Here is a 22,965-nt window from a genome sequence, read left to right as displayed (position 1 = left end):
CATAAACTGCTCATAAACTGTTTCTTTAAAATATCTAAGACATTGTCAAACTCTATGGGAGAGTATTTGTCAAGTATTACCAACATATGGTTTTTTTTTTTAAAGATTTATTTATTTTATTACAAAGTCAGATACACAGAGAGGAGGAGAGACAGAGAGGAAGATCTTCCGTCCGATGATTCACTCCCCAAGTGAGCCGCAACGGGCTGGTGCTGTGTCGATCCGCAGCCAGGAACCTGGAACCTCTTCCAGGTCTCCCAAGCGGGTGCAGGGTCCCAATGCATTGGGCCGTCCTTGACTGCTTTCTCAGGCCACAAGCAGAGAGCTGGATGGGAAGTGGAGCTACCGGGATTAGAACCGGCACCCATATGGGATCCCAGGGCGTTCAAGGCGAGGACTTTAGCCGCTAGGCCACGCCGCCGGGCCCTACATATGGTTTTAATAGAGAATAAAGCATGTGCTGATGTAGTTGGGATTTAAATTTACTCCACAGATTCTTACTTGCATATGAAGCTTATGATAGAAAAACTAACAGCATTATCACTCATTCTCCAATAGAAAGGAGGCCCACAGTTAAATCAATTTAGAATTAATTCCTCCATTCATTAGTCCATTCAGTATTTACTCATGAACATAAGGTACAGGAACTCTTCCCTTCATCTGGCTTTAAGACTACTTGCGAGTTGACTTTATCAAACCTTATCAAGGCTGGAAAGCAAGCAAGACAATCTCCCCACCCTCTTTGATACTCTGACAAATGTTACCCTGGCTGTTGCCCCCAATCAGGACTCCTCTGAGCTCTCTGCTCTACTTCCCCATTCCTTCCCTGCCCACTTCTAACAACAGACTGCAGTCTTGACAGGCGTTAAGTTTTTACCAGCTTCGTTACAAAGCTGGCCTAATTCAGTTCCAGCCAGATGAAGGCTGACCAGCTGAGCTGCACTGCCCAGAGAAAAGGACTGGGACTGGGGAGAGACAGAGTGGGCTACACCCCAGAACCCACTAGTACTCGTGAGCACCAGGGTGGGTGCAGAATTAGCCTGGGACGAGTCTTGACTCAAGGTGAGTCATGTGAAAGCTGTGTCTGGGCACAGACCAGGTGCGGCCAGGCTGTAACACCCAACAATGAGAACCAGAATGGGTGTAGGGCAGTTGAGCAAGGCCACCATTCCTGCTAGGACAAGAGGTGGACAAAACCAACCTGGGCCAAGAACCCACTGGTGTGCACAAGAACTGCCACTGGGAAGAGACCTGACAGAAGAGTCTAGGAGCTCCTTTGTAGGGACACAGTCCCTGCAGGTGAGCACAAGAACCTAGTCAAGAGAAGCGGCCCTGACCATGCCAGGTTAGAGAACTCGCCAGCCCACATGGGGCTCAGGTCTGGGGACAGACCAGGCTGGGCCAGTTCATAACATCCGCTGGCAGTTCTGAGAACCAGGAAAGGTGGAGGAGGGGCCAGGTCAGGCCACAATGCCAGACAGCTCACACTGGGGATGCTGAGCTGAGGCGAGCCATGCCAGCCTGGGTTCTATGGGAATCAGGTTCGTGAGTCACAGCGGCAGGGGATCCTGACGGGTTTCAGGTTGTATAGCCTGGGTCCTGGGGTCCACCTGCTCGATGGATCCATCTGCTCAGCGGGTGCCAAGTTCATGAACCCCGGAGGTGGGGAATCGAGCGGGACTTGGGTCACTTGGCTCAGGTTCTGAGGCCCATGTGTGAAGCAGGTGCTGGGTTCTTGAGTCCCAAAAGTGGGAGATTCAGTGGGGCTCAGGCTGCCTGGCCCTGGTTCCTTGGTCTGCCTAAGCAGTGGGTGCTAGGTTTGTGAGCCCAAGGAGTGGGGATTCCAGAGGGCTTGATTCGCCTGACTGGAGACCTGAGGCCCACATGCAAGGTTGGTGCTGGGCTCATGAAGCCCCCAGGTGGGGAATCTGCTGGGGCTTAAGTCACCTGGCCCTGCTCCTTGGATCTGCCTGAGAGCAAAAAAGGCAGAGCGGCGGACACAGACCCTGATGCACTTGGAGAATATGGCAGCTCATTTGTTATCACAGCAGAGGAATGAGCATAGAGCAAATACAGCTACCCCAGCAAATGATGACAGCAAAAACTGGGTGAATGGAGACTTGAGGTCAACTATGTCAGCCAATGGACATTGGGAGCACTGCCTCAGCCTTGGATCAGCGAAATCGGCAGCATTTCAGAACATCCAAACCACTTGGTCAGAACCCTCGACATGATCTACATTGGGACCCTGGGTTGATACTGAGTGGCGGTTCCCTAACCCTGCATATTGGGACATTTGTGAGGCTGGGTGTGGCTTCCCCCTTTAGCTTCCCCTTCCCCCAAAGACCAGAAAAAATAGAGAATTTGGAAACAATGATTTCACCCACTTTTCCCTAACCCTCAATCCTTCCCACCCTGGTCAACCATGTAATCATTAAAAATAAAAATTTTAAAAAAAATGACAATATTTGCTAAATGGTCTCTTCCTCATGCCGATCCATATATGATCCTTTATTGCAGTCCCCACCAATCAAACTGCCTGTCAACTCTTTCATATCTCAGCTTACCTTTTACGACCCCATCAAACTTTCCCCAGACCTCCAATTTAGGAGTTAGATTTGAGTTTAACTCCTGACTCCTTGCTTGGCCAACCTAGAATAAACTTTCCCTACACACACACACGACTGCGCCATTAAGACTGTTAGCCCTGAAGCACACACAAGGCAAACTATTCTCACTGATGTGGTAAAACAAATGCCCACACTGCCCTGACACACTGTCAGGTATCTCCACTCCTCAAGACTTATTTGCCTCTGTGAAACCCCTTTGTTTTCTCCCTCTTTGAGATGCTCCAATGAGGCACTTTCTCCCACCCTTTGCAGTAACTTTGAAAAAAAAAGTCCTGTCAACATTAGAACTAGGGCCTGGTGCAGTGGACTAGTGGCTAAAATCCTCGCCCTGAACGCACCGGGATCCCATATGGGCGCTGGTTCTAATCCCAGCTGCTCCACTTCCCATCCAGCTCCCTGCTTGTGGCCTAGAAAGGCAGTCAAGGACAGCCCAAAGCCTTGGGACCCTGCACCCACATGGGAGACCTGGAAGATGTTCCTGGTTCCTGGCTTCGGATCGGCGCAGCACCGGCCGTTGCACTCACTTGGGGAGTGAATCATTGGATGGAAGATCTTCCTGTCTCTCCTCCTTTCTGTATATCTGACTTTGTAATACAAAATAAAAATAAATCTTTAAAAAAAATCAGAAATACTCAACAAGCAACATAAACAGCTAAAACACACCATAAAGCATACTTGTTACTAAATGTCTTACTGTAGAGAAAATCTGGCAAATTAAAGAGAAAATGCTGAGATGGCAAAGTTTTACTTTACAAGCGATGGTCAGGTGTTAAGCTGGATGCCCGTACCCCGTATCAGACCTGGTTACTTGGCCTCTGATGTGGTTGAGCATGCATGAACCTGGGGAGGACAATGCATGATGGCCCAAATACCTGGCTCCCCGCCATCCGTATATGAAACTCAGGAGTTTTGGGCCTCAGGCTTCTGCTTGACCTACCTCCAGCTGCTGTGAGCATCTGGAGAAAGAACCAGGAGTGAGATATGTCTTTAAAATAAAAAAACAAAAATCTTAAAAAAAAAAAAAAAAAAAAAAAAGACACAGCTGGTGCTGTGGTGTACTAACTATGCCAGGGCCTGCAGGTCTAGCATCCTGTATCAGCACTAGTCCCAGTCCCGGCTCCTCCACTTCCATACCAGCTGCCTCCTACCAAGCCTAGAAAAGCAGTGGAAAAAGGCCCAAGTCTTCGGGCCCCTGTCAACCACAACTAAGACCCAGATGAAGTGCTAGCTCCTGCTTTCAGCCTATTCCAACCCAGGTCACTACAGCCATTTGTGGGATGAACCCCTCACTGCAACTCTTCCAAATAAACAAATAAATCTTTGTAATAAGTGTAAATAGGGCCCGGCATGATGGCTCAGTGGCTAAAGCCTCACCTTGTAAATGCCAGTTGTTTCACTTCATATCCAGCTCCCTGCTTGTGGCCCAAAAGAGCAGCCGAAGACAGCCCAGCATTGGGACCCTGCACCCACATGGGAGACACAGAAGAAACTCCTGGCTCCCAGTTTTTGATTGGCTCAGCTCCAGCTCTTGTGGCCACTTGGGGAGTGAACCAGAGAATGGAAGATCCTTCTACCTCTCCTCCTCTCTGTAAATCTGCCTTTCCAATTAAAATAAATAAATAAATAAATCTTTAAAACACACACAATGGAAAAAAAAAAAGAATGAGGGGCCCGGCATGACAGCCTAGAAGCTAAAGTCCTCGCCTTCCATGCGCTGGGATCCCATGTGGGCACTGGTTCTAATCCCTGCAGCCCTGCTTCCCATCCAGCTCCCTGCCCATGGCCTGGGAAAGCAGTAGGAAGACCCAGAAGAGGATCCAGGAGCCTGGCTTCAGATCGGCGGAGCACAGCACTGGCCTCTGCAGCCACTTGGGGACTGAATGTTCAAACAGAAGATCTTCCTCTCTCTCTTCCCTCCCCTCTGTATATGCCTTTCCAATAAAAATAAATAAATCTTTAAAAAACGATGAGAGGGGACAGGTTGGGTGAGTAGTGCAGCAGTTATGTTGCTGCCTGAGGGTCTCACACTACAGGGGAGTGGCCCTTGTTTGAGTTCCAGCTACTCCTGATCCAGCAATTCCTGCTAGTGCACCACCTGAGAGGCAGCAAATGCTGGTTCAAGTTCTTGGCTCTACGCCACCCAGTGGAGAAACTCTGAGTTCTGGGCTCCCAGTTTCAATGTGGCCCAATCCTGACTATTGTAGGCACTTGAGGAATGATCTAATCCAGGATGAAGTTCCTGGCTCTTGGCTTCAGCATGGTCTAGGCATTGCCACTGTTACAGCCATTAGAGAGCAAACCATGGTTGGGAAAGCACTAAGTAGGCCTCTCCCTCCCTCTCTGTAACTCTGGCTTTCAAATCAATCAATCCTTAAAATGAATGATAAAGATAAGCATAAGTGACATTTCTGTGACATTAGCTAAAATTTCTAGGAAAATCACAGCAACATTAACTTTACTGAATTACTACCATTGGGATGACTCTTACGTGAAATGATGTTGTCCCTCATAACTCCTGAGCAGCTACATTTTACTATGGAAAAGGTTAGGTCTCCATCACCTTATCTTCTAGAACTACATATGATGAAGAAGAATAGGGGCATTCTTCTCCTACACGCCTATAATTCCAAAGGAAGACAACCAATGGGCTGTAGGCAAAGGCCCCACAGACACTGTCAACACGATTAACAATCAGACAGTCAGCAAGGACAACCATCAAGCTCGTATAACACTTTTCAGAGATTTTGGACCTTTCATCTGAAATACATGAAAGCACCTGCTTTACTAATCCCTCTGCCTACAGCACTGGATTCCCATACAGGCGCAGGTTTGAATCCCAGCAGCCCCACCTCTATTCTAGTTCCCTGCTAATGACCTGGGAAAGCAGCAGAGGATGGCCCAAGGCCTGCCTCTACGTGGGAGATCTGAAAGAAGTTCCTGGCTCCTAACCATTTATACAGTAATCTGTCTGTGTTTCTCTCTTTATGTAACTCTGATTTTCAAGTTAAATAAATCTTTAAGAAAAAAAAAAAGAAAGAAAAAAGAAAAGGAAGAAGGAAACAGAACATGCCTGCTTTAAAACAGCTTTCACTGGGAGGGTTTGGGAAGGGGTGGGGAGAATCCAAGTATCTATGAAACTGTGTTACATAATACAATGTAATTAATGAATTAAAAATAATAATAAAAAAAAATAAAACAGCTTTCACTTGCAGTGGCTCCTGTGGCTCGATAGAGTAGCCTATCACTTGGAACGCCTACAGCCCTACTGGAGTGCCACTTGGAGTCCCAGCCACTCTGCTGCCACTCCGCTTTCCAGCTAGCACGCCTGAAAACTCAGCAGAGGATGGCCTGGGCACTCAGATCCCTGGTCCAGACATTTAGGGAATAAAGCAGAAGGTTAATTTCTTACTCTAAATTTCTCTCCCTTTCCACTACTCCGCCTGTTAAATAAATCTTTAAAAGTGCACCTGACTCTGTCGGGGAGGGTGGTTTTGGTGGGGAATCCCAGTCTATATGGAAAAAGAAAAAAATCAGTAAGTTAAAAAAAAAGTGCACTGACTTGAAAAGGGAAGGGATAGTCTGCCGCCCGATCTTCACTTTACAGATTATGTTCATCTTATCATGACTTAATTCTATACGAAAGCTCAGTCTCCTTCACTAAGTTTTTCTGGATAACTATTCTTTCTCTCTCTCACACACACACACACATACTTAATTCAACAACAATTACTGTCTTCACTTACAGTAATTTGCCCATTGGTAACCTGCACCCATTATTTTAAATTGACTAATATTCAGCTAAAAGTTTTGGAATACCATAAAAATTATAATTGCAAGCTATTACTCAGCAAACAACCATAAAATACACACCTTTTCATTAATTACTGATTTTGGGTTTTTTTTAAAGATTCATTTATTTTTATTGTAAAGGCAGATATACAGAGAGGAGGAGAGACAGAGAAGGAAAATCTTCCATCTGATGGTTCACTCCCCTAGTGAGCGCAACAGCCAGTGCTGCGCCAATCCGAAGCCAGGAGCTTCCTCAGGTCTCCCATGTGGGTGCAGGGTCCCAAAGCTTTGGGCTGTCCTCCACTGCTTTCCCAGGCCACAGGCAGGGAGCTGGATGGGAAGTGGAGCTGCTGGGATTAAAATTGGCGCCCATATGGGATCCTGGTGTGTTCAAGATGAGGACTTTAGCTGCTAGGCTACTGCACCAGGCCTCTGATTTTATTTGTAATAGAGAAAACACACCAGGGACTTAAGAATCAGAAACAAATTGACTTCAATAGTTACTTCATCTCTAATGCAACAAAACTGGCCTGTGTTGAACTTAACATAATTGCTTAATCCTACACATTGGCACACACAAAAAAATCACTGATATGGAATGAGAGACTCAAAGCAGAAAATTTTCAGAAACCCAATACTACCCACAACCAGCCTGCTCTCTCCAAAGCTTCCTAATAAAATATCCCGGAACAAGGAAGGAAAATGCAGTGATGGCTAACACCATATTACCCTGCTGGTGTGACCTGTTACTGCATTCCTCAGCTTTTATAGGACTTTCAACTAAAGCTACACAGAAAACAACTGGGCAAAAAGAGCAAAGTCCCCTGCTGGAACTGGCCTTCTACCATTTAGTTTTTCTGTTAAAAGTGGCATGATCATCACTGTTCTTGATGGAATAATGACTGTGATATGGTGCCATTCCTTAACTTTGACCCAAGCGAAACTTCCCAGGTTGTGATACCAATGATCCAGCACAGACACTAACAGAGCCCTGGAGAGCCCCCGGATTCACCAGGCCCCTTGAAACTGTCAGTAAGCACACAACTTGCAACATTGCGTTTTTGTTTTTAATTTTTAAATTTGAAAGGCAGAGAGACCGAAGAGAGCTCCCATCTGCCAACCCAATCCTCAGATTCCTCCCAATCAACTGGGGCAAGGAGCTTGGAAACATGTCAGGATGGGCCCTGCATAGTAGCCTAGTGGCTAAAGTCCTTGCCTTGCCAAAGCCTAGTGATAAAGAAACCTAGCAAAGGAGTACCTAATACCCAGCTCAGCACTCAGCAAATAGGCATCAAGATGTGGGTTCTGGGACCTGCATGATGGCTCAGTAGCCAGATCCTCACTTTGCACGCACGAGGATCCCATGTGGTCACTGGTTCGTGTCCTGGCTGCTCCACTTCCCATCCAGCTTTCTGTTTGTGGCCTGGGACAACAGTGAACGAAGGCTCAAAGCTTCAAATCCTCTCAGTTTTGGGTATTGTGGCCATTTTGGGAGTGAACGAGTGAACCACCAGATGAAAGATCTTTGTTTATCCTTCTCTCTGTACAGATACCTTTCCAATAAAGTAAACAAATGTTTAAAAAAACAGGTGGGTAGGCCCAGCGCAGTAGCCTAGCAGCTAAAATCCTCGCATTGAACGCCCCAGGATCCCATACGGGCGCCAATTCTAATCCCAGTAGCTCCACTTCCCATCCAGCTCCCTGCCTGTGGCCTGGGAAAACAGTGGAAGACGGCCCAAAGCCTTGGGACCCTGCACCTGCATGGGAGACCCTGAAGAAGCTCCTGGCTTTGGATGGGCTCAGCTCCAGCCACTTGGGGAGTGAACCATCAGATGGAAGATCTTCCTGTCTCTCCTTCTCTCTGTATATCTGCCTTTACAATAAAAATAAATGAATCTTTAAAAAAAAAAAAAGGTGGGTAAACAGATAAATTTTGGAAAAAAAATACTTTGAGGTTTAAATGTCTGAGTTTGGAGCGCCTCCATGACAAAATCAAATGTAAACATAAGTAACCCATGCCCAGTAATGAGCAGGTTCTGTCAGTTCTGTTGGAGTGGGAAAACCCTGAAATTATCACTAGAGACAGCAATCTACAAAAATCATGAAGAGGAGAAATGACTTCACCTTATAAATATTGTGTTATACTAAATTAACACCTGATCTAGAAAGTGAAAACTGCACAAGTAATGAGTCAGTAAACAAGTGTTTCTTAAGTTTCCTTCTATGATGTAATGTTCCCCAGGTTGGGAAACAAAAACAACTGATCTCTTCTGAAGAGCAACTGATTGCCTCAATCTACAGGAGGGATGCACTGATTTCCTTTTCAAGTTTGAAATAAGTAATGCATTCAAAACAAAATAGGAAAATTAAGATTCTAGAGTATGTAATTATTCTTCGCATCAGGTATACTCACTGTGAGACCACCACTGAGTTTTCAGATCTGTCTTACCTTAATTTTGAAAAAGTCTGGAAGAGCTAACAGATACAGCTTCGCCAAGGCTACTGAGGGCCCTCACTTGAACTCCTGGCAGCCATTCTCCCTCACAGGTAGATCAGCAAAGCCACTGGGTGCTGGCTCCGTGCTTCCCTCTACACTCAAATTTTAAAACAATCCTTATTTTGACTTGCTAAATGCATATATTCATTACATGGGTCTATTCTTGCTTATTTTGGGCATCTGTTTCACAAAAGTTTAATTCATTCCAACTTCTAGCTAGCTTCTACTCTACAGCTACAAAGAGCTTTCTATCGATTTTACTGTTTTCCATTTGCTCAAGTTAACATACCTTATTACAGATTAAATATGTACCCACTGCTATTTTCTAGCACTAAAACTAGTTAAATAGTGAAGATGTTATTTGAGCTTAATTACACAAGCTGCCATTATCAACCCAAGATATGTTATGCATTTCTTGCCTTTTTCTTTCACTTATCTATATTTACTCTGATAAAGTGCTTCAAGTGCACTCTTAAGTTTCTGTAAGACTTTTTTCCCTGAAGTGCTGAACATGTCAGCCTCCTGAGGCAGATGCTCTAACAGCCAGGGCAGCTATCACCAAGAGCATCTGAATTACCCTACTCTCACTGTTCAAGAAGTCAACTCATGTCCCATGGTAAGACAACAAAAACAAGAAGCTTCCTACTGATAAACTATGATGATGAGCTTACCCTTTTAGAGGCAAAATCAAATTTAAAACTAAAGCCAAACCACAGCAGCACAGGGCAGGTTCAGGACCTTTAAGGCCACAGAGTGCAAAGTCACTGTCAGGAGAGGAGCCAATTTCCTTCAAGCTCTATCAAGAAGCCAGACGAAGCCTCCATCTGACTCTTTCCCACCCAGCTTCCCAGTCCGAAGCACTGGACAGTCAGCACACTTCAAACAATTTAACAGGATTTGTGTAAGTGTCACTCACCCAGGCCACTTTACATGCTACCACTTTAAAAAGAGCTTTCATCTTCACATCTGATTTGACCTCCACAAACTCCCCAAGAAGGAAAGCAACTGGCTATTACAGATGACAAAAGGAAACAAATGGAGACTCAGAGTAAAACTCCCTGCTCAACACCATCGCACATCTAATTCCAAACCCAAAACTCAACTTCACATTTCATCATGTCAGCCAATATAAATCAGAAGTAACATTACAGAAGGAAAATGAATGGACAAAGACTAAAGAAAAACTTTATTTGGGGCTTCACATGACACAGAGAAAAATCTTTAACTCACTTTAACCTAGTCTCTCATTCCTCCTAAGAAAACCAGATTCAACAAGTTTTAAGTCTGCTTTAAAAAAAAAGAAATTGATAAACCTATCCAACTACAATCCTTTCCATATTTTAGGGCTAAATTTCATCTGAAAATTCACATGAGATGATTTTAAAGTTCATCCAGTGCAGTACATTACAGAATATCTTGGAAATCAACTATTTTTTAACTGTTTTAATTTAAGTCAGACCTGCAGAGCAGTCAGGAAGGAAATTCTTACAACTTCCTCACCTTAACCACACAAGCTCTGAAACAACTTAGGCCTCGATAGTTCTGCAGTTCCATGAGTCTGCATTTTAAAGGACCCCAAGGTTAACAGGCCTCCTGGCTATGTCCCTATTTTTTTTTAATGTCCCTATTCTTAGACTTTCAGAATTTCACATTAGTGAGTCACACCTAATTTTTCCAAAATGTTTAAAAACTGGATTGGAACACAACTAATACAACCTAGACAATACTGCTGATCAAGTTAATAAACATAATAGCTGATCACAGAGTTTCTTTTGATCCATGAAAGGATTACACAAAACATACAAAAGCAATGGATGGGCTTGGTGCACAGAGCAGGGAACACAGGTGGACTACTGACTGATGGTCAATAGCCAAGTTTGTTAACAGCATCAGACTTTTCAAGGACAGGTGGTCAGTAGGCATCAGGAAGGGGGTTTTGAGGAATTTACATATCAGCAGCAAGAGGGAGTCTCCAAATTCGCAATTTGTTCCCCTAGCAGGTTCCTTTCCTCAGTCTGCTTACTCCAGTTTCCCTGGAAGCACCACTCTTTGATCTATTATCTAAACCTGAGGACTAGAGAAGTTTCTTTCAGGTTCATTTCCATATCAGCTGCTCCCAGGGCCTCCCTGAGGCCTTCTCAGCCAGGCCTTCCCGGCGGAGCTGCTACTGGCTCTGGCTCCACACTGGTAAGGATTCCCAATGTCCTCTCTTTAATCAATTGTTTTCTTAATACTCCAAATCACTTAATGTCATACATGCTCCTCTCTTGTAACGTATTTATTTCTGCTGACACATACACAGGAAATGTTGTTATACCTAGACCTTCTGGGTAGGTTCACACTCCAAATACGTAGCTGGCCAATTCTCTGCCTGCAAGCACCAGGGTGCGATAAGGGTGCCACTTCAAGTCCTGGCCGCTCCACTTCCCATCCAGCTCCCTGCTGGGAAAGCAGTCCTTGGGGCTCTGCACCCACGTGGGAGAACCCGAAGAAGCTCCTGGCTTCAGCCTTGCCTAGTCCTAACCACTGCGGACACTGGAGAAGTGAACCAGTGGATGAACACTCTGTCCTCTCAGAAAGTCTGCCTTTCAAGTGAAAATTAAATAAATCTAAACAAACAAAACAAAAAGCTGCTAACCCATTTTTCAAAAATGCCAAGCCTTAAACTGAAAAAAAAAAAAAAAAAAAAAAAAAAACCTAAACTGCTGTGTCTTTTAATGTCCAAGTAGAAAACATGAACGGCAAGAATTACTGCTGTGTTCTTTTCTTCCCAATCCAACTAATTCACTTCTTGCCGTTTCTCTCCAAAATAACTTTAAATTTGTAATATTTGTGGATGCAGCAACCAGGTTTCTGTTTTCTGCTATTGTGGCTTGCTTTGTAAAGTAATACTCATTTGCTTTTAAAAGTAATGCTTAAAAGAGCCCAAATGTGAAATTGTGGCATTAAAAAAAACCAAACACAACTGTCTATGGGGCAAGGAGAAAATAGAGAAAAGTAAAGGAAAACTGTATTTGTACATTCGTCACAGAGAGAGTCCCTTTATAAGTGAATGTCCCTTATATTTTAAGTAACAGAAATGCAATCAGTGTACTATGGTTTAACTCACAAAATCAGGATTACACTACTTTGTAAGCTATATTCACGGCTCTGACACAACACTGGTCCTGAGCAATTTCCTTTTTAAAACGAATATTTACCATACCTCAAAATACTGTTTAGGAACAAGTTTTAATAACCTTGCCTGGAATCCCATTGTTACTATAACAGAGGTCAAAACTATGCTGTAAAACACTCTCTCCATCCCTTCCATCTAAGACAATAAGCTCAGGAAAAAGACGCCTCACACTTTGTGTGTAAAAATATCCCCTAGAGATGTGGGGCCCGGTAAAATGCCAACCACAAGCGTTACTACTCGGTGCATGTGAACTTAAGGCAAGCTATCCTAAAATTCGCAGTACCAAGCAGTTACCCACAGTATCTACAAGACAGCCTTTCAAATCCGTTTTTCAACTCTAAAGCGGAACAGTCCGATTTCCCCCACTCCACAAAATATCCTAACTGCCTCGTTTTGTTCAAACTGGCGGTCCCCCCGCAAGGTGGACAGTGCGAAGAAAAAACAAGAGGACAGAGAAAGGAAAGTGTAGGGACGGGGATTTCATCGTCCGGCTGGCGCAACAACAGAGATTGCAGCTGCATTATTTCACATTTAATCTTTCTATTCCTGGCATCACGAGGTGTGAACGTCACCAAAAAGATGGGTCGGCAGAAAACTCGGCAGGGTGACGCGCATTAACATCTTACCATATGGACTCCCTGCAGTCCTGACCAAAAAGCGCCCCCACACCCGCCCAGGGTGGAGAAGGGTCCCCGGGGCCGTAGGCTCCCCCGCCGCAGGCGCACGGTGCAGCACTGCACCCGCGGGGGTTGCTGGAGCCGCCAGGACCCCGAAGGGAAAAGCTCCGACCGCGGGGGAGGTGGCCTCGGGGCCCGCAGGAGGTCGCCCGAGCCCGGCGCCAGCCCGCCCGCGAAGCCCCTTCCCCAACAGGCGGCTCTCACCCTTGCCACCCGGGGAGGCTGCAGTGTCCGGGGCGCAGTCCCAGGCACCCCGACGCTCGGGCCCAAACTCCGTCCCAGGTTCAAAACTCGCCCAAAGTCATACCTGAAGGGGCAGCGCCACCTCCGCCGGACTGCGCTGCTTTTCACGGTGGCGGCAGTCACGGCTCCAGGCGCCAGTGACGCCTCTCATAAAAACAACAACCTGCTCGCAGGCGACCGCAGCCGGGAGGCAGCGGCCGGCAGCGAGCCGCAGCGCATGCCGGGACTCGTAGTCCCATCTGCTCCCCCCACGCAAGGCAGCAGCGGAGCGCAGAACTACAATCCCGGAGAGGAGTGCGGCCCACCACGGGACGGCCACAGGAAGCTGGGCCGGGCGACCGCGAATCCTCACAACATCCGGGCCCCCGGGGCCTGCGGCCGGTTGCTATGGAGACAAGTCGCCACCACTAAAAGGACTAGCAGAGCTGCCTGAATCAGCCGACAGTTTCCTCTCTGCTTCTTTAATTAGGTGCAGTAAAAAGACCCTTCTCCGGGCGTTCGCCATCCTTTTTGACATCTACTGCAAGAGAATATTGCATTTGCGGATTTTACGGAGAGGACGACCATGACGGACTGCGACTGGGTGGGTCTGAGCAATGGAATTGTTTTTGTTAAGACTCCAGCTATACCCATCCGCCCCACCCTCAAAACCCCACCTTTCCAGGCCCTCACAGAGATGCTGCATTTATTATCAATGTAAATGCACGTGTTATTAAATAAAAAATTGCCTTTTAAGGTAGGACAAGGGAGCTGCTAACTTCTGGTACAGTAAACTGGTGGTGATTTTGACCGAAGACAAAAATCCCTCAAGTTTATATTTATTTACATGTGTCTTGACCAAAAAGAGCATAGGAAAGGAGGGGAAGTTGGGAGGAGATCAGGTGACCTTACAAAGTCACTGTTAAGGGAAACAGAGACTGAGATCTGCCCCTCAGTTGTGGCAACAAAGAAGTTGAGGGGATTCGGTAAACCTTTTTTCTTTTGTGTTAACTATGACTCCTATTTAACAGCAACTGTTGACACAACAGCAAAAAGAAACAGATAGTTTATCTAAGTATAGCTTTTGCAATGTCTTGTTTTCATTTATATTTTACATATAGAAATGTGTGTGTTTACACCAAAGGACTTTGGGAAAGCCCAAGTCACATGGCTTTCTCTAAGAGCATTTTAGTAAAGAAAGCTCATTTGCAGGTAGAGGGGTGGTGCAATGGCTCCTTAGCTAATCCTCCCCCCTGCAAGTGGCAGCAACCCATATGGGAGCGGCTTCTGGTACTGGCTGCTCCACTTCCCACCCAGAGCAACCTGTTTCTAGCCTGGAAAAGCACTGGAGACTAGCTCATGTCCTTGGGACCCTGCATCCACTTGGAAGAACCAGGGGGAGCTCCTGGCTCCTGGCTTGGGATCTGCTCAGCTCCAGCTCTTGCAGCCATTTAGAGGGTGAACTAGCAGGTGGAAGATCTTTCCATGTCTCCAAGAGCCTATATCACCTATATACAGATTTTTACATTTCTCAAGATAGTTTCATGGGTTAATTTTAAGACTTCTCTTTTCTTGGCAATTTTAATTAGTCTTCTTATCCTTAAATAAGTCACAGTTTGTAAACATAGCAGGTTAAATGGCAGAATTTAAAGTAAGTCTTTTCAATCTGAATTTAGGTAGGCTACTGTGCTTTTTAATTGCAAATAGTTTCTACTCCGTATCTGAAGAATATCAGGTCTGGTAAAATTTTAAATGGAAAACAAAAGCAGTGAGTATTTGTTTCTGCATCTATAAACACTGACACATTTTCCTGGAAATCTAGAACATTTAGGTTCTACTTCTACACATTTTATTACTAATTATTACAGCAAAGCTTATCCACTAATTTTTCTTTGTTCTTTACTAAATTGGGGTTTTTGTGTTACACTCTTAAAAAGTAACATTCTTGGGAGGGTTTGGGGAGGGGTGAGGAGAATCCAAGTACCTATGAAACTGTGTCGCATAATACAGTGTAATTAATGAATAAAAAAAAAAAGTAACATTCTTGGGACCCGGCAGTGTGGCCTAGCAGCTAAAGTCCTCGCCTAACACGTGCCGGGATCCCATATGGGCGCCGGTTCTAATCCCAGCAGCTTCACCTCCCATCCAGCTCCCTGCTTGTGGCCTGGGAAAGCAGTCGAGGACGGCCCAAAGCTTTGGGACCCTGCACCTGTGTGGGAGACCTGGAAGAGGTTCCAGGTTCCCGGCTTTGGATCAGTGCAGCACTGGCCATTGCGCTCACTTGGGGAGTGAATCATCGGATGGAAGATCTTCCTCTCTGTCTCTCCTCCTCTATGTATATCCATCTTTCGAACATCTTCCTCCCTGTCTCTCCTCCTCTATGTATATCTGCCTTTCTCCGCCCAATGATTCACTCATATTTTTACTGGAAAGGTGGATATACATGGAGGAGAGACAGGGAGGAAGATCTTCCGTCTGATGATTCACTCCCCAAGTGAGCCGCAAAGGCTGGTGCTGCGCCAATCCGAAGCCAGGAGCGAGGAACCTCCTCTGGGTCTCCCACGCGGGTGCAGGGTCCCAAGGCTTTGGGCCGTCCTCAACTGCTTTCCCAGGCCACAAGCAGGGAGCTGGATGGGAAGCAGAGCTGCTGGGATTAGATCCGGTGCCCATATGGGATCCTGGCTCATGTGAGGCGAGGACTTTAGCCACTAGGCCACGCCGCCAGGCCCAAAAAGTAACATTCTTAAATATACATATCTGAGAGGCAGAGGAAGAGCTACCATTTCACTGGTTATAGAACAGCAAGCGGGCAGAAAACAAATTGCTTGAGTAAAACTTCTGCTTTCCAGGGCCCACACTAGCGGGATGTTCCAGTCACTATCTAGAACTAGTCATCAAAACCACATATGCAGGGTTGGCACTGTGGCATGTTAAATTAGGCTGCCACCTGCAGTGTCTGCAACTTAAATGGGCACAGGTTCAAGTCCAGGATGCTCCACTTCCAATCCAGATGACTAATGATACTCTTTGGAAAGCAACTAAAAGATGGCCCTTATACTTGAGTCCCTGGCTCCGACATGGAAGACAACTACAACGTTCTTGGCTCCCAGCTTCTGCCCGCCCCAGGCCTACCCACTGTAGTCATTTGGGGTGTGAGATAGAAGATCCATCTTCCCCTGTTTGTGTAACTGCTTTTCAAAAAATAATAAACTTTTTTTTTAAAGCCACATCCTCTGGTTAAGGATTTTAATACCACGATAACTGCCTTCTCCTGTATTACATTTTGAGTCAACTCTAATAAAATCTCAGAACCATCAACAGAAAGGGTGCTTTAATACAGCAAGAATTTTCGGTAACTGAAGGAATGAGTATTAACAAATCCAAGGGGAAAAGTATGCTTTCTCCTGAGCAAACTGCCTAGGTGCCAGAGATCTTCCATCTGCTGGTTCATTCCCCAGACAGCCACAATGGCTGGCACTGGGCCTCTCCAGGAACTCCCTCATGGTTGTAGCGGCCCAGGGACTTGTGTTCTCTTTTGCTGCCTTGTCCAGAAGGGAGCTGGCACAAAAGCAGAGCAGCCAGAACTCAATAGGTGACCTATGGAATGTCGCTTTGGTAAGTGGAGGCTTAGCACTACACCATGACACCAGCCCCCCATCTTGGGGGGGATCTTTCTAAACAGTAACCTTGCATCTTTGAAGCCTCCACTGGACTGAAGAAACCTAGATATTTTCAGAACAGTGACAAAGTCACCTCCATTCCAGCCTTGTGCTGCTACTCCAAATACTCTGTTGGCAGCCATTCAACTCAGAACCAACAAAAGCAAAAACAAAGTGGACTGAGCACTTCACACCTACAGATCTCAATGTTTCTGCAACATTAGTTAAAATAGCCAAGGAATTTGCAGTGAACTGAATTTTACTAAAAGGAACCTAGCTAACCTGACCCAAACTTGAAACTCACAAAGGCTCTGTTCTAACCTTGGCTTGACATAATAACTCTGTGAACATGCTTATCTCCATTTTACAGTTGAAGAAACTGAGATTATATGCTGGCTAGACTTCTCAAGACTGGGATTTTTAAGTTTCAGCTTCTTGAAACAAGAGTGTGACAGCTTTCATGGATTTGCACAATCTTCTATTTAAATAAACCAGAAAAGGTCACACTAACACCCCTGCAACCACTATTAGGTTATTTCACCACATTGTTACCAGGGGTCATGTCTCTGCCCAAAAAAGAATTCAGAGGTCAGACAGAGGATGGCAGTTAGCATGCTAGTAAAGTTTAATGAAGAGAACAATGAAGAAAATACACTTCATAGACCAGGCAGGCTTTAGCCCGCTACGGATCTATGGAATGTGGAGTCCTGCTGTGGTGGCCTTGCCACAGCCAAAACAAATGATTTGTGGGCCTTATGCAGTGTGGGTCAGGTGCTCTCCACATATGGTTGTGGACACCATGGAGTGCAGTTACTCAGAGCCTTATATCACAACTAAATGTACATTCTGCTTCATGCAGAATCACTTCGTATCTTATTGCTCCACTTAGCCCTTGTAGTTGAGTCTGCAGATGCAAAAACAAAGGCATCTATCTAATCCATGTCCTTATTTATACACAATTTTTAACCTTGTAAAATAATTTCATCAAAGTCAAACAAAAGCTATTAGTGCCAACAGAAGAATCTAGAACACTTAATTTGTGTTTTTTATAACTCTTGGCAGTAGGAGGTGCACAATTTTTAATTTGGTTGATATGCTTTTCCATAAAGCTGCCATTGTCATATGCCCCTATAACCTCCCATCTCTTCATAGTTCCCTTACTCCTCAGCCAACCTGCCTCTTTCACTCCTAGCCACTGTCCATCTTTGGTATCAAGGGTGAGGGTTTAGGCAATACAGCTGGGATGGGGAAACCACAACAAAACAGGAACAGGGCTGGGAATCTGAAATAGGACACAGCTCCAGAGAAGCCTGTCTTGTAACGCTGTGTTCAGAAGCAGCCAGACCACCACATTCCAGGAAACCTGCAAAACACAAAAAAATCAACTTGAGTAAAAAACTTCTGAATCTACACTGTATGAAGACTTAACGTACTTTGACCAGGAAAGACCCTTTTTCTGCTTCCCACTTCTTACATCCTCTATGAATATTACAAGCAGGAAGTACCTTCCCACTGCCCCCTGTTCTACATCCGGGACACTCCCTAACGGCTGCAATAAAAACCCAGGCAAACTTGATCTCCCCTCTGCCTCCCGAACTTGTCACAGGTGAATAAAACTTGACCTTGAGCAGCTCATGCATGAGGCTGGTTAGTGAGCAGCACCACAAGAGAACAGGCGGCCAGTGGCCACTTTCCTATCAGTGTGTAGCATGATACTCAAAATGTAAGGGGCCAGCAGCATGTGTATAGGCCTTTTTCTTTTTTTTTTTAAGATTTATTTTTGTAGGCAGACACAAATTGGATACCATGGGTTCGATGCAGTATGTTTACAAGTGTCATTTGGTTTCATTTTCCACTCGTCTTCCTAACATTTCTACTGCAGTTATAGGTGTACAGTGAACTATGTATGTTCACTGTATGTGTATACAACTATGAAAACATCATAGCAATCAGGATAATGTTTCCATCAGCTCTGTATAATTCATTGCCCTCTCCTTCCCCCCTAACTACTGATCTGCTGTTGCTGATTAGTGTGTACTTTCTAGAATTTTATGTAGATGGTCTCATATAGTATATACCCTTTTATGTATGACAACTTTCGATTAGCAATTATTTTTTGATTCAAAAATTTTTTTTAATTTTTATTGGAAAGACAGATTTACAAAAAGGAGACACAGAGACCTTCCATCACTGGTTCACTCCCCAAATGCCTGCAACAGCCAGAGCTTAGCTGAGCTGAGCTGAAGATGGCAGCCAGGAGCTTCTTCCAAGTCTCCCATGTGGATGCACGTTCCAAGGCTTTGGATTATCCTTCACTGCTTTCCCAGGCCATAAGCAGGGAGATGGATGGGAAGTGGAGTAGCCAGGGTGCTTGCAGGTGGGGGATTAGCCAGATGAGCCATCGCACTGACCCCAACCAAGATTTATTCATTTGAAAAGCAGAGTTACAGCAGGAGCTCTGCAGGAAGGTCCTGAGCCTTGATCTTGTCCATGACTGCACAGGCCCTCCCACTACCACTGCTCAGAGGGAAAGAGCTCTCGGCATGATTTAAGTATAGGCTATACTGTTATTAACCAGTTACCATGTTGTACAGGTGTTCTGTATAATAAAACATAAGCCCCAGAACCTTTCACTGTTCCTCACTGTTTGCTAGCAGCCAACAGTGGCAAGCAAACAGTGTAAGCACTCAGTGCTCAAGAGGTGCTTGCTAAATCATTAATGAATGATAAGGCAGATCTGGAAAGGCACATCAGATTTACAGAGGGGGGAGACAGAGAGATCTTCCATCAGCTAGTTCACTCCCCAAATGGCCACAAGAACTGGAGCTGAGCTGATCCAAAGCCAGGAGGCAGGATTTCTTCTGAGTCTCCCACACAGGTGCAGGGTACCAAGGACTTAGGCCGTCGTCCTCTACTGGCTCTCCCAGGGATAAGCAGGGAGTTGGACGGGAAGTGGAACATCCAGAGCATGAACCAGTGCCCATATGAGATCCCAGTGCTTGCAAAGTGAGGATTTAGCCATCGAGCCATCACAAGGTCTACAAAGTCTATCCCAGTTAAAGGTTTTCACTTTCATTATTAAACATGATCCTCATAAACATTACTAAAGACAAAGCATGTCATATATGTGCTAGTAAGCTATTTGCATTTTGCAGCCACTTATAGCTTATTTTTTTTTACTGGTCAACAAAACTATGTACATTTCAAACATTTATTAAGTTTATGAACTATCATTTTATTTTTGTTTTTATTCAACATTTTTTCTTTTAACCTGAAAGAGATATCCTCCAACTTCTGCTTCACAACCCAAACAGCTGGCAAGGGCTGGGCCAGGGGGAAGCCAGGAGCCCGGCAATCCATCGGGTCTCCCACGTGACTGGCTGGGTACCACTGCCTTCTAAGGCATGTTGACAAGCAGCTGGGTCAAAAGCTGAGCAGCCAAGACTCCAACCAGCACTCTGCTACCCGAGCAGCACCTTTAACTTACTGTGTTGCACTGGTCTCTAGTTTTTGTTGTTGTTGTTTTGTCTGTCTTTATGTTAAATTGCAGTAAATAGTAACATTCTCACCCTTTTTGGCCAGGAACCTGGGATTCATCCTAGACCTATCCCTTTTCTTCCATCTAATCAATCCCCAGATTATGTGAATTCCAATTCTAACACGTTTCAGATCTCTTTACCGCCACCAGCTATGCCACCACCCTACTATAAAGCATCATAGGTCACAGCCTGATGCAGCCTCTCTCCACATCCACAGTATCTAACAGCAGTCTAAGTCATTTTGCTAAGAACGATGTTGCCTAACAGCACACCTGACTTTGAGCCCCTCTGTAGCTTTCTATTGCTTTTGCAATAGTGATTCAAAGCCTTGGTGTTCTTAATGAAACCCTGAAAACCCTGGCCCCATCTATGTTCCCATCTCACCCTAACTTGCCCTTTACTCCCACTTTGTCTTTTCTTTCCAAGTTTACCAATCTTAGGTACAGGGAAACATCACAGAAATAGCCTTCCCTACCCCTGACATTAGGTTAGAACCTTCTGTAAATATTTACAGATATCTCATTTTTTTTCATAGGACTCATGGTGATTTCAATCATTCAGTAAGTTATGTAATGATAAGCTTAATGGTTGTCCTCCATTAGGCTAAAATCTCCAAATGTCTGTCTTCTCACTTTAAAATTGAGCTGTATTTCATCTTCAAACTATGATTTATCACTGATTGCTCTATGACATATGATTTTTTGATAAATTCTTACATTTCTAATACAGGATACTGAAACAGCTCTCCTACCTATACTTTGTGTGTGTGTGTTAAGCCAACTGTTCCAACTAGTTTTTACTGCTATTCGGTACTACCTACCTATACTTTTAACCAGTTTGCTTTGTACAGGCCTCTGTCACTTAACAGGTAGGCTTCAGTGCCCTCAAGAGAAATGAGAATTCTGACAAGGGGGAATGATAGGGCTACATTTAATTCTAATTGTTTTAAGAAGCTGATAATTTAGAAAGTGACTTATGTGTTTATCTTTTAGGATAAGAGAAATGCTTCAAATTCAGACACAGAAATGAAGCTTGACCAATCACCTCCTTGTGTGAACCCTGGCAATCCAGTGTTTTCATGCATGTTGGACCCAAAGACACTTCGTACGGCCACCTCACTATCTAAACCCCAGATGATTCTGTATAAAACCAATTCAAGTCACTATGGTGAATTTTTACCTGTTCCGCAGTTTTTGCCCTGCAATTACACTCCAAAGGAACAAGTATTTTCAAGCCACATCAGAGCAACTGGATTTTATCAAAACAACAGTCTAAATATTGCACCTGACAGAACCAGAACTCTTGATTTTCCTAATTTTCAACACACTCTGTGAAAATACATTCCTTTTAAGAGAAAAATGCATTAAGGAAAAGTGAGTTTTAAATCTAAGACTAAGTGATTTAGAAAATAAAATTATTTGATTCAATTTAAAAATACCTTTAAGAAATAAAGTATGCCAACTGATAGTTGAACGACAGCAACTTTTTAAATGAAAGTGTGTTTGAAACAGAATAGAGGTGAATTAAAATGCTGGCTGGAGCATGCACACCCACCTGGCCATGTGATTACAGATTCCTGCCACTACAAAGCTCCCCTGCCTTCCACATAAAAGACCCCCGCTGACTTCTGGGATGGGCGTGTGGGGAAAGAACTGGTGAATGGGAATTCTTTTTTTTTTTTTTTTAAGATTTATTTATTTTTATTGGAAAAGCAGATTTATAGAGACAAGAAGAGACAGAAACATCTTCCATCTGCTGGTTCAGTCTCTAAGTGACCACAACTGCCAAAGCTGAGCTGATCCAAAATCAGAAGCCAAGAGACTCTTCTGGTCTCCCACACGGGTATGGGGCCCAAGGCTTTTGTCTGTCTACCAAAATTTTCCCAGGCCATAAGCAGGAAGCTTGATGTGAAGTGGAGCAGCTAGAAAACAAACCAGCACGCATATGGGATCTGGGCACTTGAAGGAAGAGGATTTGCCACTTGAGCCATTGCGCTGGGTCCAAATGGGAGTTCGATCTCTTCCTAAAGGTCATGCTGTCTGCCTCTCAAATAAATAGATAAGAATTACAGAGAATTTTTACCTCTAAAACAATTAATAAGAGTGAGTTTATTATGGCACTTGGGATGCCTCCATCCTATTTCAGAGTGCCTTGATTCAACTCTCTGCTTTCTTATTCCTGCTAATGAGTACTCTGGGCAGCAGCAGCGAACAGTTCACAGGCTTACTAGAAAATCAGGATGGTGTTCCAAACCCCAGTCGTAGCCTGGCCCGGGAACAGCTGTTGTGGTCATTTGGAAGGTAAATCAAGGCACAGAAGATCTTTTTCATATTCTCTCTCTTACAAATAAAATACAATAAAAAGGGGCCTGCCACCGTGGCCTAGTGGCTAAAGTTCTTGCCTTGAACGCGCCAGTTCTAATCCTGGTAGCCCCACTTCCCTTCCATCTCCCTGCTTGTGGCCTGGGAAAGCAGTCGAGGACAGCCCAAAGCCTTGGGACCCTGCACTCATGTGGGAGACCTGGAGGAAGTTCCTGGCTCCTGGCTTCGGATCGGCACAGTACCGGCCGTTGCAGTCACTTAGGGAATGAATCACTGGACGGAAGATCTTCCTCTGTCTCTTCTCCTCTCTGTATGTCTGACTTTGTAATAAAAATAAATAAATCTTTAAAAAATACAATAAAAAGTAGAAGCTGCATTAGAACATTCTACCTCTATTGAGGACATGTACTCCAAGAACTTTAAGAGGTTTTTTTTTTTTTTTAATCTCACTTA

The 22,965-nt window shown here is 44.7% G+C and overlaps 3 protein-coding genes across 10 annotated transcripts in view; 1 reads left to right on the top strand and 2 right to left on the bottom strand.

Moving 5' to 3' along the window:
• The window catches only part of CCPG1 (cell cycle progression 1), a 46,418-nt gene extending 33,097 nt beyond the window's left edge, over positions 1–13,321 (bottom strand). For 2 of the 7 annotated variants that reach the window (XR_001168391.2, XM_058665826.1), the window contains exon 1: positions 13,079–13,313. The gene's annotated coding sequence lies outside the window, so the exon portion shown is untranslated. Of the gene's footprint in view, positions 1–5,118; positions 5,239–13,078 lie in introns of those variants that run through there. The other 5 variants (XM_012929313.2, XM_058665825.1, XM_058665827.1 and 2 more) reach the window with 4 other exon arrangements.
• A 58-nt stretch (positions 13,322–13,379) lies between these two features.
• Positions 13,380–21,632, top strand: PIERCE2 (piercer of microtubule wall 2). The gene is made up of 2 exons (XM_012928766.2): positions 13,380–13,597; positions 21,184–21,632. Exons 1-2 carry the CDS (start codon positions 13,580–13,582, stop codon positions 21,523–21,525), a joined length of 360 nt encoding a protein of 119 aa, XP_012784220.2. The 5' UTR covers positions 13,380–13,579; the 3' UTR covers positions 21,526–21,632.
• DNAAF4 (dynein axonemal assembly factor 4) overlaps positions 17,879–22,965 on the bottom strand; it is a 50,491-nt gene continuing 45,404 nt past the window's right edge. For both annotated transcript variants that reach the window (XR_009245596.1, XM_058665829.1), the window contains one exon: positions 17,879–18,015. The gene's annotated coding sequence lies outside the window, so the exon portion shown is untranslated. The remainder of the gene's footprint in view (positions 18,016–22,965) is intronic.

The sequence above is a fragment of the Ochotona princeps genome, chromosome 6, assembly GCF_030435755.1.
Source record: "Ochotona princeps isolate mOchPri1 chromosome 6, mOchPri1.hap1, whole genome shotgun sequence".
NCBI lineage: Eukaryota > Metazoa > Chordata > Mammalia > Lagomorpha > Ochotonidae > Ochotona > Ochotona princeps.
Note: the sequence above shows the minus strand (reverse complement) of the source record. Positions and strands in the feature narration are given on the sequence as shown.